The sequence below is a fragment of the Branchiostoma floridae genome, unplaced genomic scaffold, assembly GCF_000003815.2.
Source record: "Branchiostoma floridae strain S238N-H82 unplaced genomic scaffold, Bfl_VNyyK Sc7u5tJ_1189, whole genome shotgun sequence".
Taxonomy (NCBI): domain Eukaryota; kingdom Metazoa; phylum Chordata; class Leptocardii; order Amphioxiformes; family Branchiostomatidae; genus Branchiostoma; species Branchiostoma floridae.
Window position 1 is genome coordinate 121,179 of NW_023365633.1, and position 13,710 is coordinate 134,888.

The 13,710-nt window shown below is 44.6% G+C and overlaps 3 protein-coding genes across 3 annotated transcripts in view; 1 reads left to right on the forward strand and 2 right to left on the reverse strand.

The window, feature by feature from the left end:
• Positions 1-448: 448 nt before the first annotated feature.
• LOC118407291 lies at positions 449-2,927 on the reverse strand. The gene is made up of 4 exons (XM_035807748.1): positions 2,744-2,927; positions 2,030-2,164; positions 1,127-1,185; positions 449-740 (listed from the first exon to the last, which is right to left on the reverse strand). The coding sequence occupies exons 1-4, from the start codon at positions 2,910-2,912 to the stop codon at positions 660-662; spliced, it is 444 nt and encodes a 147-aa protein (XP_035663641.1). The 5' UTR covers positions 2,913-2,927; the 3' UTR covers positions 449-659.
• Positions 2,928-3,311: 384 nt separating this feature from the next.
• Positions 3,312-5,369, reverse strand: LOC118407290 (B-cell CLL/lymphoma 7 protein family member A-like). Its single transcript, XM_035807747.1, has 4 exons — positions 5,170-5,369; positions 4,138-4,267; positions 3,852-3,930; positions 3,312-3,467 (listed from the first exon to the last, which is right to left on the reverse strand). The coding sequence occupies exons 2-4, from the start codon at positions 4,242-4,244 to the stop codon at positions 3,327-3,329; spliced, it is 327 nt and encodes a 108-aa protein (XP_035663640.1). The 5' UTR covers positions 4,245-4,267; positions 5,170-5,369; the 3' UTR covers positions 3,312-3,326.
• Positions 5,370-5,606: 237 nt separating this feature from the next.
• The window catches only part of LOC118407289 (pre-mRNA-processing-splicing factor 8), a 38,021-nt gene continuing 29,917 nt past the window's right edge, over positions 5,607-13,710 (forward strand). Inside the window, exons 1-8 of the mRNA XM_035807746.1 lie at positions 5,607-5,730; positions 6,307-6,421; positions 6,791-6,959; positions 7,613-7,777; positions 8,449-8,664; positions 9,302-9,514; positions 9,997-10,122; positions 11,030-11,135. Of these exons, the coding sequence (XP_035663639.1) occupies positions 6,346-6,421; positions 6,791-6,959; positions 7,613-7,777; positions 8,449-8,664; positions 9,302-9,514; positions 9,997-10,122; positions 11,030-11,135 (1,071 nt within the window). The 5' untranslated portion in view covers positions 5,607-5,730; positions 6,307-6,345. The remainder of the gene's footprint in view (positions 5,731-6,306; positions 6,422-6,790; positions 6,960-7,612; positions 7,778-8,448; positions 8,665-9,301; positions 9,515-9,996; positions 10,123-11,029; positions 11,136-13,710) is intronic.

A 13,710-nucleotide genomic window follows, 5' to 3' on the forward strand; every position in this document is an offset into this window, starting at 1 on the left:
GTAGTATCTTTCAGGTTGTGTTTTAAATGAAATAGTGGGAACAGCATGGATGGAACCTCCTTTCTCTAGTCTCAATCTACAACATTTTATGTATATCTAACATTACAATTGCACCTGGAAAAATACTTCTCTGACAAAGTGTTATGTGAATGTTGCAGAATGTCCCACCCATAAACTTAAAGCTAGGACACATCTATACCAGTATCAGCACCAGTAATCATCTTACCACAAACTACAATAATTCATAATATTTACTTACTAATAATAGTTCCCTTGTTACACCATAAGTACCACAGATAATATACCAAAGATATAGATACAAAGTTACAAACTGTAGTCACTACAACAAGTTTGAGGGCACCAAGGAGAACCACAGGCCTTACTTTTTTCTACATGGCAGTACCAGCTAACTGTACAGTTTTGGAGATGCTTTACATTAATAATTATATAAGAATCTGGACATAAACACACTCTGACATCTTACTGACTCTGACATCTTACTGTACTCTTCCTTGGCAGAGGTAAAAGATGACAAAACCCCTTTTTTCTTTGAAGTTCTCAGTCCTTATGAAGATATAAGTCTCAAGTGTGGGTCTTGGAGGTACAAGGTGGCTCTCCTAAGATGCAGAATAACCTTGGAAAGGATGACCTTGAGAAGGTCAAGTTGAGGAAGAGAACATGGCGTCGTCTGTTCTGGAGCGTTTGGCGGGCGGGCCGCCGTTTTCTGTGTCCTGCGACGTCTAGGTAAAAAACATGAAACTTCTCAGTCTTACGTCACAACAATGCATTATCTCAAGTGTTGTCTGACTTGTCTCCAGCTTTCTTCTGCAGATTACAAGATGGTCACACAACTGCATTCACATTAAAAAAACTTACAAGAAGTTTCCTCTTGGCTTTCCTCCTTACTATTGTAACCATGTCAACTACTGATAAACTACATTGCAATCTATGCCAAGCAAGTGGATATGATTTTGGAATCCAGTTGCTTGAGTAACTGTTTTTGGCGTATCTTATTACCTGGATGTCTAACCTTCATTGACATACATTGTAATCTATGCATTCCCTCCTACCACCACCACCATACATATACACATGTAGACTTGGCTGTGAAGGAAAGGTGACTGACCTGTAGAGCACTGCCCTGTGGCTGGTCTGAAGTCTTGTCCTCCCCACTTGTATCACAGCCTGCAGGACAAAATCAGGTAAAGTTAGTGTACAGATACATGCATTGAGAGCACCATGTTGCATGCCTACATTTCAATTGGCTGTTTTATATGTAATTTCCAAAAGTGGAAAGCTCATATTGGCCAAAGAAAGATGCTAATGTGAATGTGGCCCAACCAGTGTTCAGTGATTCACTGCTGCTGTACCTGTGTTTAGTGACTGAATAGTGAGAGTGAGGGAGGGAGGGAGGGAGGGAGTGAGAGAAGGTGAGAGTGAGTGAGTGTGTGAGAGTGAATGTGACGTTACCAGTGTTGAGTGATTCATTGTTGCTTTGTTTGAGACTGAATAGTGAGAGTGAGGGAGGGAGGGAGGGAGTGAGAGAAGGTGAGAGTGAGTGAGTGTGTGAGAGTGAATGTGACGTTACCAGTGTTGAGTGAGCCACTGTTGATGTTCCTGTGTTTGAGACTGGATAGTGAGAGTGAGAGAATGAATGAGTGAGAGAAAGTGAGAGTGAGTGAGTGTGTGAGTGAGAGTGAATGTGACTTTACCAGTGTTGAGTGAGCCACAGTTGCTGTAACAGTTCCAGTGTTTAGAGACTGAAGAGTGAGAGTGGGTGAGAGTCAGTAAGGATGAGCGTGGCCTTACCAGTGTTGAGTGAGCCACTGTGACAGTTGATGTTCCAGTGTTTAGAGACTGAAGAGTGAGAGTGAGCGAGAGTTAGTAAGGATGAGAGTGGCTTTACCAGTGTTAAGTGATCCACTGTTGCTGTACCTGTGTTTAGTGAATGGAGAGTGATTTAGTAAGTGTGAGAGAGAGTAAGAGTGAGTGTGTGTGAGTAAGTGTGTGTGAGTGAGAGTGACCTTACCAGTGTTGAGTGATCCACTGTTGCTGTCGTCTGTCCGGGTCCTGTCCTGACTGTCTGCAGCTCCTGACAGCTCCACACCGCTGATAAAGCTGGCTCTGGAGTTCTCATCATCGTTACTGACCACAGAGCTGGGAGCTGGGGTAAACATAAACAATAAACAACAATAAACACTGTCTCCACACCCCCGATACTGCTGGCTCTCGAGTTCTCATCGTCGTTACTGACCAAAGAGCTGGGAGCTGGAGTAAACATAAACAATAAACAACAACAAAGTAACAGTCACTCCACACTACTGGGTAGGCAAGAATGTGCTGCTGTGATGTTGCTAACTGACAGTAAAATGGTTACTGTTGCCATAGTGATTGATCTGATGTCATTATGGTGATGTTACTTTAGTACTGCTACGTGACAGCACCATGGTTACTGTTGCTATATTGATGTTGCTATGGAACCATACCATAGCTACTGTTGCTATAGTGATATTGCTAGGGGACCATACTGTAATTACTGTTGCTATGTTGATGTTGCTAGGGAACCCTACCATAGTTACAGTTGCTATGTTGATGTTGCTAGGGAACCCTACCATAGCTACAGTTGCCATTATGATAGCAATGTTGCCAGGGAACCGTACCATAGTTACAGCTGCCATAGCGATGTTGCTAAGAAACCATACCATAGTTACAGTTGCCATAGCGATGTTGCTAGGGAACCTACCATAGTTACTGCTGGAATCTTCGTTCCATGCCGGTGTGCCAGGATTGGTGGCCTGTATGGGACTCCGGCCCGGCGTAGCGGAGCGCTCGGCATCTGTGCCGCCCGGGACCGCCTGCGCGCCATCTGACATGACCGCGGTACTTGTCGTAGCTTGTGGCTGTGCTGACATGCCTGATGGGAAGGAAGGACAACATCATGTCTCTACTGAAATTTCTTGGAAGGAGGGACATGAAGGTGTGCAGTCTAACGGGTCGACCCAATGGACAGAGCCGCATGGAAGCGTGGTGTGAAGACTAGCCGACTGCTGCCTACCCCTGCGTCAGGGACCCCAGCAGCAGTATAATCAAACCATGGATAGTGAGTGGGTGAGTGGGTTACGAAGGACATCAATGTGTGCTGTATAAACCTGCTAGACAGACCATGGTGTGAAAACTAGCCGACCCTTGTCAGGGACCCCTGTAGCAGTATAGTCAAATAACGGATACTACTACTGAAATACACACAAAAACATTTGTTCAGTCTGAGCCTTCTCCCTGCCGAAGTATCCTGTGGCATCACATCTGAGCTGGTTACAGGAGGGGTACTAGTAATTAAGAAGGCATTTCTCCAACCATGTGGACTCACCTTGTTCCTGTGTGTTGAGCTGATGTTGATCAGACTGTTGTCTGTTCTCCTCACCCTCAGCAGCAGCCTCTGACTTCCTGCGTAACCGTGTGTTCTGGTTCTGTTGGAGACAAGGTACCAGTCAACACGTTTCAACACACTTCCAAACTGGCTCAATCAATCTACAATTACCATAGTCTGGTATCCAGCTGTATTATAGCTATAGGGGGGTCAGGGGGCATCAACCTTCCAAGGTTTGGGGTTTGAGAGACTGTTAAGTTATAATGGTGCATTCTGAGTGGTAAATTACAAATTACTGTCTTCAATTGTGACCTAGTTGCATCCCTGGTTAATCAGAATTTCATGCTCATCAGAGGATCTGCTCCCAGTGTAAGGGCCTCTTCAGAGGGACTAGTGCCTCCAATTTCTTATTATTTTTAGAACAGTGCATCCAATTGACGCCTTGAAGCAAGCACCAAAAACTGCGACATATCCCGACCCTTACCTCCGTCTCCTGCACCACCATCGGTACCCACTTAAAGATGCGCAGAGAAGAGTCTCCTACTGTCACCCACTTCTTCTCCCTGTGGAAAGAATCAGGAAGTTATATAAGGAAATATTGTTCCTTGATAATGATTGGTCTTCTGCAACTTTACATTTTGCGCAGAGAAACAGAATCAAGGTGTGATGCGAACATCTAATCAACTTATCAAATACAAGAAGGAAAAAGGAGGACAGGTTGCATTCTTTGAATAAACTTCAACCTTTAACCTTAAGAAGTTCTGCCTTACCATTTGCGGACCTTGTCGATGGCCTGCATGACCCGTTTGATGTCGTCCTTGGCGCGAGACCGAGTTTCGGCCCGCGCTGACCGGCCGGACATCATGGCGGTATACATCCTGCTGGTTACAGACTGTTTTCCTGTAAATGCATTTAAGTTAGCCTGATTAAATCTTGCTCATAGCAGCCCACCCAACATCCTCCGGCTAGTTACAGCCCTGGAAAGCAGAGTTCGTGTTACACAGACTACATTTAAGTTTGCAGGGATTTAATTCTGCATTAATTCTCAGTGGAGCATTCATGGTAGCTTTTAAGTTCGCAGTTGAAACAAAAGTTTAGGTTAAGCAGAAGATAGAACATGGATTTTCATTGTAGTTTTGAGTTTGGCTTAATTTGAGAGAGAGAGAAAAGAGAAGTGAGAGATGGAGAGAGAGACTTGAGAGAGAGGAGAGAAAACTGAATAGAGAGACAGAGAGAGAAAGAGTAGCCTAGAGTCCAGCCTTGTTCGCTTTGGTTCTCTCCCGAAGCAAACTTCGAATTTTTGGGAGCGGACCAAAGCGAACAAGGCTGGACTCTAGGTTAAGAAAGTGAGAGAAAATAGAGAGAGAGAGAGAAGAGAGAAACAGGGAGAAGAGAAATTGGAGAGACAGGGGCCATGAGAGAGATGGAGAGATGAGAGAGAGGCAGAGACATCTAGAGATGCTTCAGGGAAAGAAACAGAGAGATGAGAGAGAGACAGAGAGACACTCGGTGGCAGATACAACGAGTTGAACAATGAGTGAATGAATGAACTTATACTTTTTGTTTTACATGGAGAACCAAGGCCAAGGGGAGAGGAGAGAAAGAAAGAAAGATAAAGAGAGAAAGGGATAGAGAAAGTGAGGAGAAAAAGAAGAGAGGGGATACATGCATCTTGGGGTCTCTTCAACTCTACCACACCGGCTCGCTTTTTCACAACAAAAACACGAAGAGAGATTATGTTGTAAAAGAACTAAGAAGATGAGCACAAAACACATGCACATAACGAGACATCAAAAACATACGATCAAAGAAGCCTCTCTGCCCCAAGATCGCGGCCCGTGTGCTGTGTAGCCGGTCCGACTGGGTTGTGTCCACAAGGCGGGCTAGGGGAGCTTGTCCGGCCGGGATAACAGACTGGACAGGCCGGACTTCTGAGCCAGAAAAACAGTGAAAGACTCGCACTGAAACACACTGGACAGACCGGACCCGGGAATAAAGAACGGCGTACCAATCAAACAGAACATAGCGGCTGATTCAGAGATTGACTTCGAGTGCTAAATTAGAGATTTTACTTCGCTGAAAAGACTGCAAATTCCTTCTAATTTGTCATTATCTAAAAGCATATAATAATTGCATCATATTTTCCTGCTCTTATATTAGAATATAAGTTGTAAGTGTAGCCTATTATTGATTTTACAAATCGTGTTACAAACGCGAAGCCTTGCTTACCGTTGATCCCAGTTCTCGCGGTACTTGGCGAGAAGACGCAGTCCTGACGCACTGGTGCCGCCATGTTCCAGTAGACGGAGCTCCACGCTTCTTTCTAACTCTGCAACAGGACTAAAACTCGGTCTAGAGTAGAGGTAACGCTTTCAGGAGTTTGTCGGATGAGTTATAAACTAAAGGTTTTCTTCTGGGAGGTTTCTTGTGAATGCGTTTTGAGGAAAACGATTGTTTTCGGTGCAAGCATGGCGTCGTGCATCATGCGTGCTCGCATCATGGCGGCCTCTTTTGTTTGGAGAGATATGATGCTTTTTGAGTCCGATCAACTTCTTTTCGTCTGTGGACGAGTTTATTTAGCTCTTTGAAATTTAAATGACGTTTCGTGAGGTATAATAGACAGTGAGGGTTTGTTGTCTTTTGCTAATAAATACACGAATCAAAGAAGTTTTATAATTTTGCCCCCCTCCCCCTTCGAAGTGAAATTATATAAACTTTTATACCAAGAAATTCAGTAGTGAGTGCAGCACTCCTGTTTAAGTTTAAGCTTCCAAGGCTGACTGAAATGTACGTAGAATTGCAAGAGACATGCTCAAGATTGGTGCACTGTAAAGGAAGCTTACACACAAAAAAATTAGCATCCCCATCATTCCCAAAAGTTATTACTTTTCAATTTTAACTGTGCCATCCAATGACTGTGTTCATGTTTCTTGTTTCAGTAAGTTCCTGTAGACCCGACTCCTGTCCCCCCAGGCACCATGGCAGCTTACAGCTTCATGCCCGGCGGACACGGAGTCCCGGACTTCATGTCGGAGGAGAAACTACAGGAGAAAGGTTGGGAAAACTCTCTTCATCAAAGTTTATGAGTGCTATTACACCCCTCCATGATTTTTCCAAAACATTACAATTTTGGGGAAAATGTCAAAAGTTCAATAGTATGTACTTAAAGTTAAAGTTGTAAGTGGGGAACAAAGATCAAAATAAGAGTAACATATGAACTGGTAGCGGACGGTGATTTTTTTTTCTTCACTTCAGTTAATGTGTGCTTGAAGATGGTTCCTTGTGCTAAGTTGTTGAAGAATGGAGTGCTGGAGTGTAGCAGAAGTTAGGTTATGACTGTATTGACATGAGAAGAAGTCGAAGAACATTGCTAGTGGTACTGATTCAAAATGTTGTAATATAATGTTAACATGTTTCTTTCAGCACGGAAATGGCAGCAGCTCCAGTCCAAACGCTACGCCGAGAAGCGGAAATTCGGGTTTGTGGACGCCCAGAAGGAGGAGATGCCACCGGAACACGTGCGGAAGATCATCCGCGACCACGGAGACATGACCAACCGCAAGTTCCGCCATGACAAGAGAGTCTACCTGGGGTAGGTTACAATATTTAATACTGTTATAAAATCTACAGCAGGACTTTGAAAGTTTGATACTTTGGACTTGAAGTGGAGGTGCTTGTTTACTCAGTGCCTGCATTGATGAAGTTTCTAGATTTCCGGTAATTTATTGATTGACAGCGAAATATTCTGTTCCCATGCTGCACTGCACTAAATACACGAGGCCACAACAATACAGATTTTTGGTTAGAAGTGGAATAAAACTATTTTGTTCAGTTCAGTTCTGGTCACTTTTGTACAGAACATGCAGGCTTCTCCCCTTTGGCAACACTTTTATTTTACTTTTTGTACTGTATGGTACTTCGTTATTGCTTTTTTAGGTGCAAAATAAACAGATAAATAAAAACAGTACAAAACTCTAACACAGAGCTATATGTCTCCCCTGCCACAGTGCGCTGAAGTACATGCCCCACGCAGTACTGAAGCTTCTTGAGAACATGCCCATGCCGTGGGAACAGTTGTGTTATAGAACAGTACTGTTGTGATATAAACTCTAATACAGAGCTATGTCTCCCCTGTTACAGTGCCCTGAAGTACATGCCCCATGCCGTGGGAACAGATGTGTTATAAGTGTGTTATAACAGTGTTATACAAAACTCTAACACAGAGACATGTTTTCCCTACCACAGTGCCCTGAAGTACATGCCCCATGCAGTGCTGAAGTTGCTAGAGAACATGCCCATGCCCTGGGAACAGATCCGAGATGTCAGCGTGATCTACCACATCACTGGTGCCATCACCTTCGTCAATGAGATCCCCTGGGTCATCGAACCTGTCTACATCGCACAGTGGGGGTGAGTTTCCTACGTTATTGTCATGCCTGGGGACTGGAGTATTATTGTGGATTGTCTGTCTGTGTGTGTGCCTGTGAGTGTGTGTGTGTGTGTGTGTGTGTGCGCATTTGTGTGTGTGTGTGTGTCTCTGACCTTCCTATGCCTTCATACGCCACTGTTAATGGCCTGGGTTGGGGATGAATTTATGCCTATTGTGAGTTGCACACACCAGTGTTTTCCCCAGGATTTTTTTCAGCTTACTGGGCATCTTAGCGAGGAAGCCATGTTGTAAACGACACAGGCTTGAGTTGTGTACGGGGTCCGGAAACATCCTACCACACAATCTTCAAATGAAACCTGTAACTCTCAGAAACACTATTTCCTGCATTTTGGTGGCCAAATTTGATGAAATAAACCAAACTTTATTACCACCTTTGTGACATAACAACATGGGTGGGGTGGTGGTGAGTATATGTCTAAAGTATATGTTGCACGTTGAAGAAGGTCCTAACCATTGTTCCACCATCTCCCCCCTCCCAGCACCATGTGGATCATGATCATGAAGCGAGACCGGCGCCACTTCAAGCGGATGTGTGTTTTGTGTATATTTTCATGTGAATCTGTGTTTTTCTGCATAGTAGAATTTTTCCCAATAAGGAAGGTTTTAACCACCATCTCCGTCCCTCCAACAGCACCATGTGGATCATGATGCGTCGGGAGAAGCGAGATCGGCGCCACTTCAAGCGGATGCGCTTCCCGCCCTTCGACGACGAGGAGCCCCCGCTGGACTACGCGGACAACGTTCTGGACGTGGAGCCGCTCGAGCCCATCCAGATGGAGATGGACAACGAGGAGGACTCCGAGGTCATGACCTGGTTCTACGACCACAAGCCTCTGTCTGACACAAAGTAAGGGTCATGCCCTCTGACCTATGATTTGTCACCTTTGCTCTATAACCTCAGAAGTTGATGTTTGCAATGTTTCTATGATCACAAGCCTCTGTCTGACACAAAGTAAGGGTCATGCCCTCTGACCTCTGTTAGCCCATGACCTTAGTTATCTAATGCTCTAGTAAACTGGATTAAACTTGAGCTGGTTCTACGACCACAAGCCTCTCTCTGACACAAAGTAAGGGTCACGTCCTCTGACCTCTGCACTGTCACCTTTGCTCTATGACCTCAAACTAAAAGACCCTCCCCATCATGTCCACCCTGTACCGCCTAGCGAACCAGCTGCTGATGTTTGTTTGTTTGTCTGTTTTAGATTTGTAAACGGTACGACGTACAAACTGTGGCGGCTGATGTTTGTTTGTTTGTTTGTTTTAGGTTTGTAAACGGTACGACGTACAAACTGTGGCGGCTGACCCTCCCCATCATGTCCACCCTGTACCGCCTTGCGAACCAGCTGCTGATGTTTGTTTGTTTGTTTGTTTTAGGTTTGTAAACGGTACGACGTACAAACTGTGGCGGCTGACCCTCCCCATCATGTCCACCCTGTACCGCCTTGCGAACCAGCTGCTGATGTTTGTTTGTTTGTTTGTTGCAGGTTTGTAAACGGTACGACGTACAAACTGTGGCGGCTGACTCTCCCCATCATGTCCACGCTGTACCGCCTAGCTAACCAGCTGCTCACAGACCTGGTTGATGAGAACTATTTCTACCTGTTTGACCTGAAGTCGTTCTTCACCTCGAAGGCCCTGAACCAGGCCATCCCGGGCGGACCCAAGTTCGAACCCCTCATCAGGGACAGCAACCTGCAGTAAGTAGCACCGGGGCTGTGTGGTGTAAGTACAGTGTTTAGCACAGGAGCCAGTGGTCCTGAGTTTAAATCCTGTCATGCTACAGATCTTGTCCCTTACGAAAGGCACTTTGTACGATTTTCCTCAGTCCACCTTGACTACTGTTAGGGAGCTGAAAGGCAGTGGAAGGAGAGGGATGGACTCTGCCTTCCAATACTGTGCCCTAGACACAGTGGATAATAACCCATTGCCTCTGCAGGCCTTCAAAAAGGCTACGGGACTACCTTTACCTACCGCTACCTTCTTTTATCACTGGGAATCTTATGTTGTTAACCGTGAGAAAAACAGTAAAATCTATAGTGGGACAGTTGGGTTTGTGAAAAACCAGATAAGAATTTTCGGTGTTGTAGTCCTAGGCTTGTGTGACATATAGAGTAGGTGACATATAAAATGCAGTCTTTACATTGATGTATAAATAACTTGTTTCCCCTGTGCCTGCTAGAGATGAGGATTGGAACGAGTTCAATGACATCAACAAGATCATCATCCGCCAGCCAATCCGCACAGAGTACAAGATCGCCTTCCCCTACCTGTACAACAACCTGCCCTACCAGGTCCACCTCTCATGGTACGTTCCAGACCAGTTTGTTACCTCACTACTATAGCTATGTATCGGTACAGTGTACTAATACAATACTGGTACAGTTAATTAGGTACAGGTCCAAAACAATTTGAACAAGTAGTTCAGGTATAGATACAGGTCCGGATCTGTGCCTATACCCCTGTACCTGTAGGGTATCCGCAGGTGATTCAATTTGCAGCCTCTAAACAATGGTTCCCTATACAAAAAAGAGGAGAAAGCAACTGTTAATAAGTCAACTTTCTGACGTAACTGGCACACAAACATACCCTCATATGAAAGCCCGACATCTCAGCTATCCGACAAACCACATTTCGGCATGAATCTAACGGTGAAAACTTCCGGGAAACTGAAAGATTGACCCATGACCTCAAAACCGCACCACAACCCAGTGAGGAGGCCATGTGCTAGGACAAAAAAGTCCCAACTTTATACCCCCTAAAAACCACACAAACTCAGCTTTTTGGCCCTAATCACAAAGTAGAAACCCTCCCCTGTCACACCCACCTCAAAACTGCCAGGATTTCTACCCATTTGACCAGGAAAAAAATCTTGAAGTTTTAGGCCCTGAACTATATTCGACAACCATCAATTTGCATGGCGGATTGACTGGCGGATCCCCTGTATCTTAAATTTGTTTGGGAACACAGCTCTACTCACCACCCTAGACTTTTAATCATGACCTCTGACCCTTGACTGCCACAAGGGGTCAATGGCGTCTGGAAGCTTGTAACATCCTTTTTTTGTTGAAAAAGTCATTTTGAGGAAAGTAGCTGATGACACTGCCATGTTTGTTTGTACCTTTATTTATTCTTGAGAGGACTATAGGCCGCTTTTGGTTGAGATCATGAGGGAAGAGGTTGACACTGCTCCCATATGTGTATGTGTTCCACAGGTACCACATTCCCAACGTGGTGTTTATCAAGACAGAGGACCCAGATCTGCCAGCCTTCTACTTCGACCCTCTCATCAACCCCATCGCACACAGGCACTCCGTCAAGGTACTGTACAGGATAACCTCTATCGCTAACAATAGACAATTGCAAAGTTTGGCTAAAAATAATATCTTGTTGTTTTTAATCATTTGTGAGTGGTATGAAAACATACCAATTCTGTTTGTTAAAACAATATTTTCATTCTAGGAATTATTTCAAATTTGTAAAAAATGTTACCAATCAAAAAAGCATTTTTTTTTCAGAATTCTCCTCAGCCAATTGCATATGCCCTATACATGATTCAAAACTATCTGATCAATCTGTTATGTTCTGTTTTAAACAAATGGACCAATCCTGTGCCTTCTGTTAAAACCAACTAACTAATCGCCTGTGTCCTCTGCATCATTCAAACCCAGCTGACCAATGCTGTGTGTTCTTTTAAAACCAACTGACCAATCCTGTTTTCCTCTGCATAATTCAAACCCAACTGACCAATTGTATGTGTCCTCTGCATGATTCAAACCCAACTGATCATTCCTGTGTGTTCTGTTAAAACCAAGTGACCAACCCTGTGAGTTCTATTTAAAACTAACTGACCAATCCTGTGTGTTCTGTTTAAAACTGACCAATCACCTGTGTCCTGTGTAGTCCTGGGAGCCCCTGCCAGATGATGATGAGGAGTTCGAGCTGCTGGAGTTCGTGCAGCCGCTCCTGTGTGTTTTGTTTAAAACTGACCAATCACGTGTGTCCTATTTAAAAACTGACCAATCCTGTGTGTCCTATTCTAAATGAGGCGCGTGATCGTTCCTGACCGGGTTTCGCGTCGTTAAGAGGCGACACCTGGTCAGGAGCAGTCCACGTGCTCTCATTAACCACCTGTACATCCTCACCTGTCCATAGAACCTTTTATACGCCTGGAGCCTTGCTTTCTCATATCTTGGCCGATCTACGCCGGAGAGGTCGGGTTCGGTGCTGTTTCGCCTGAGTTCATCGTTTTGCCTAGCTGCACCCGCCTGCCCTCCCACCCCACTTCCCGCCCGCCTGCCCGTACGTCTTGCCGGCTCTTTTCAACCCATTCTGCCCGCTTTAGGCGAGGAACTCTACGGGGCCAAGAACTTCACGAACGCGCAGGATTTTGGAGCACGGGGCCTTATTTTTGTGAGGTGACATTAGGTAGCGTTTGATTTTTTTTTTTCTGTTACTAATTTGTGCGGTTTTGCCAGGTTGACTTCGTTCTTTTGGAGTAGTAAATTGTTCTCGTTTGGGTATACTGTAGTTTCGCGAAGTGAGCGGTATTTTCGCAGCCTTGCAAGTATGTTATTTCGGTGAAGCTTACGTAGTTTGATATGTTAATTCGTTGATTCATGCTCGAAGCTTTGGAGTTAAACGCGTTTTCGTGGTAATTTAGCTGGTATGTTGCAGATGTTTGGGATATTGGCGAATGGTTTGCTCGCAGTGTTATGGCTTGATTTGGTGGCCACAGAAACACATAGGAAAAGAAGAAGACATGTGAATTTAGCGAATGGTATGCTCGCAGTATTAGGGTTTGATAGGGTGGCCACAGAAACATAAGGAAAAAGAAGACGACATGTGAATTGGGGCGATTTTTGTGCTCGTAAGCTTTTGGTTTGTTATGATGTTCACAGAAACACAAAGAAGTAGAAGACTTGTTATTTTGGCGAATGGTCTGCTCGCAGTGTTTTCGTTTGATGTGGTGGCCACAAAAGAAGAAGACATGTGATTTATGCGAATGGTGTTCTCGCAATGTTGTGGTTTGACATGGTGGCCGCCTGAACACATAGAAGAAGAAGAAGATATGTGATTTTTGGCGAATGGTTTGCTCGCAAAGTTATGGCTTGACTTGGTGGCAAGGACGCAAAGTGAAAGAAGACTTGTGAATTCAGAAGTTCCCGTAGTGGCGAGATATTGGGCATTGTGAAACATGGGGCATTTCTATACCTTACAAAAACATAACAAAAATTACAAAAACAACAGGATGTCGATTTAATTACATAATTGTGTCTTTATAACAGTTTGCATTGTTTATGGTACAGATTGTCGTGTGAAGTTGGCGAAGGGTGTGCTCGCAGTGTTATGAATGATTATAACCTTTAGTTGCACAGTGTTTGCCACACTGGGCTAAGTCGTATCACCTGACAGCATTCATATACTTGTTACATTGGTAATTTAATCATTTACATTTTTTTGGGTACATTTTTGTGTCTCTTGTACATGAGAATCCATCCTCTCAGTTCTGCTACGGGCACCGGGGTCACTAAGAACCCTTGACGTTGGTCTGCCCCTAACCAGGGGTTGGTGTTCCGTCCCCGGGCTGACCTTGGTTGGATTGCGATGTGTCGTTTCTAGTAGTAGTCCGGTTTAGCTGCATTGTCATTTTCGTTTGTTTTCTTGTTGGTCGAGCAGACCTACGTGGTGATAAGTGGCCACGTTAGTGGCGTCAGTGTATGGAAGTTTTAGGGATGTTAACTTGAATGTTTCGCAGCTCAATCGTAAAGGTCAGCCTTGGGACGGCTCCAACCTCGTGCAGGAGGCCGGTCGTCGCAGTTTTTTGGGCCGCTTTGGGCTTCGTTAGTATTTCAGGTGTTTATAAATTTTTATGTTACACATGAGTTGGGTGTTG

Coding starts and splice junctions, on each gene's coding strand:
- LOC118407291 (XM_035807748.1), bottom strand. CDS start 2,912: ATGTCAGCACAGCCACAAGCTACGACAAGTACCGCGGTCATGTCAGAT. Junction 2,165..2,743: donor AGATTCCAGCAGTAACTATG/GTAGGTTCCCTA, acceptor TGTTTACCCCAG/CTCCCAGCTCTGTGGTCAGT. Junction 1,186..2,029: donor CAGTGGATCACTCAACACTG/GTAAGGTCACTC, acceptor TTTGTCCTGCAG/GCTGTGATACAAGTGGGGAG.
- LOC118407290 (XM_035807747.1), bottom strand. CDS start 4,244: ATGTATACCGCCATGATGTCCGGCCGGTCAGCGCGGGCCGAAACTCGG. Junction 3,931..4,137: donor ATCGACAAGGTCCGCAAATG/GTAAGGCAGAAC, acceptor TTCTTTCCACAG/GGAGAAGAAGTGGGTGACAG. Junction 3,468..3,851: donor TGGTGGTGCAGGAGACGGAG/GTAAGGGTCGGG, acceptor TGTCTCCAACAG/AACCAGAACACACGGTTACG.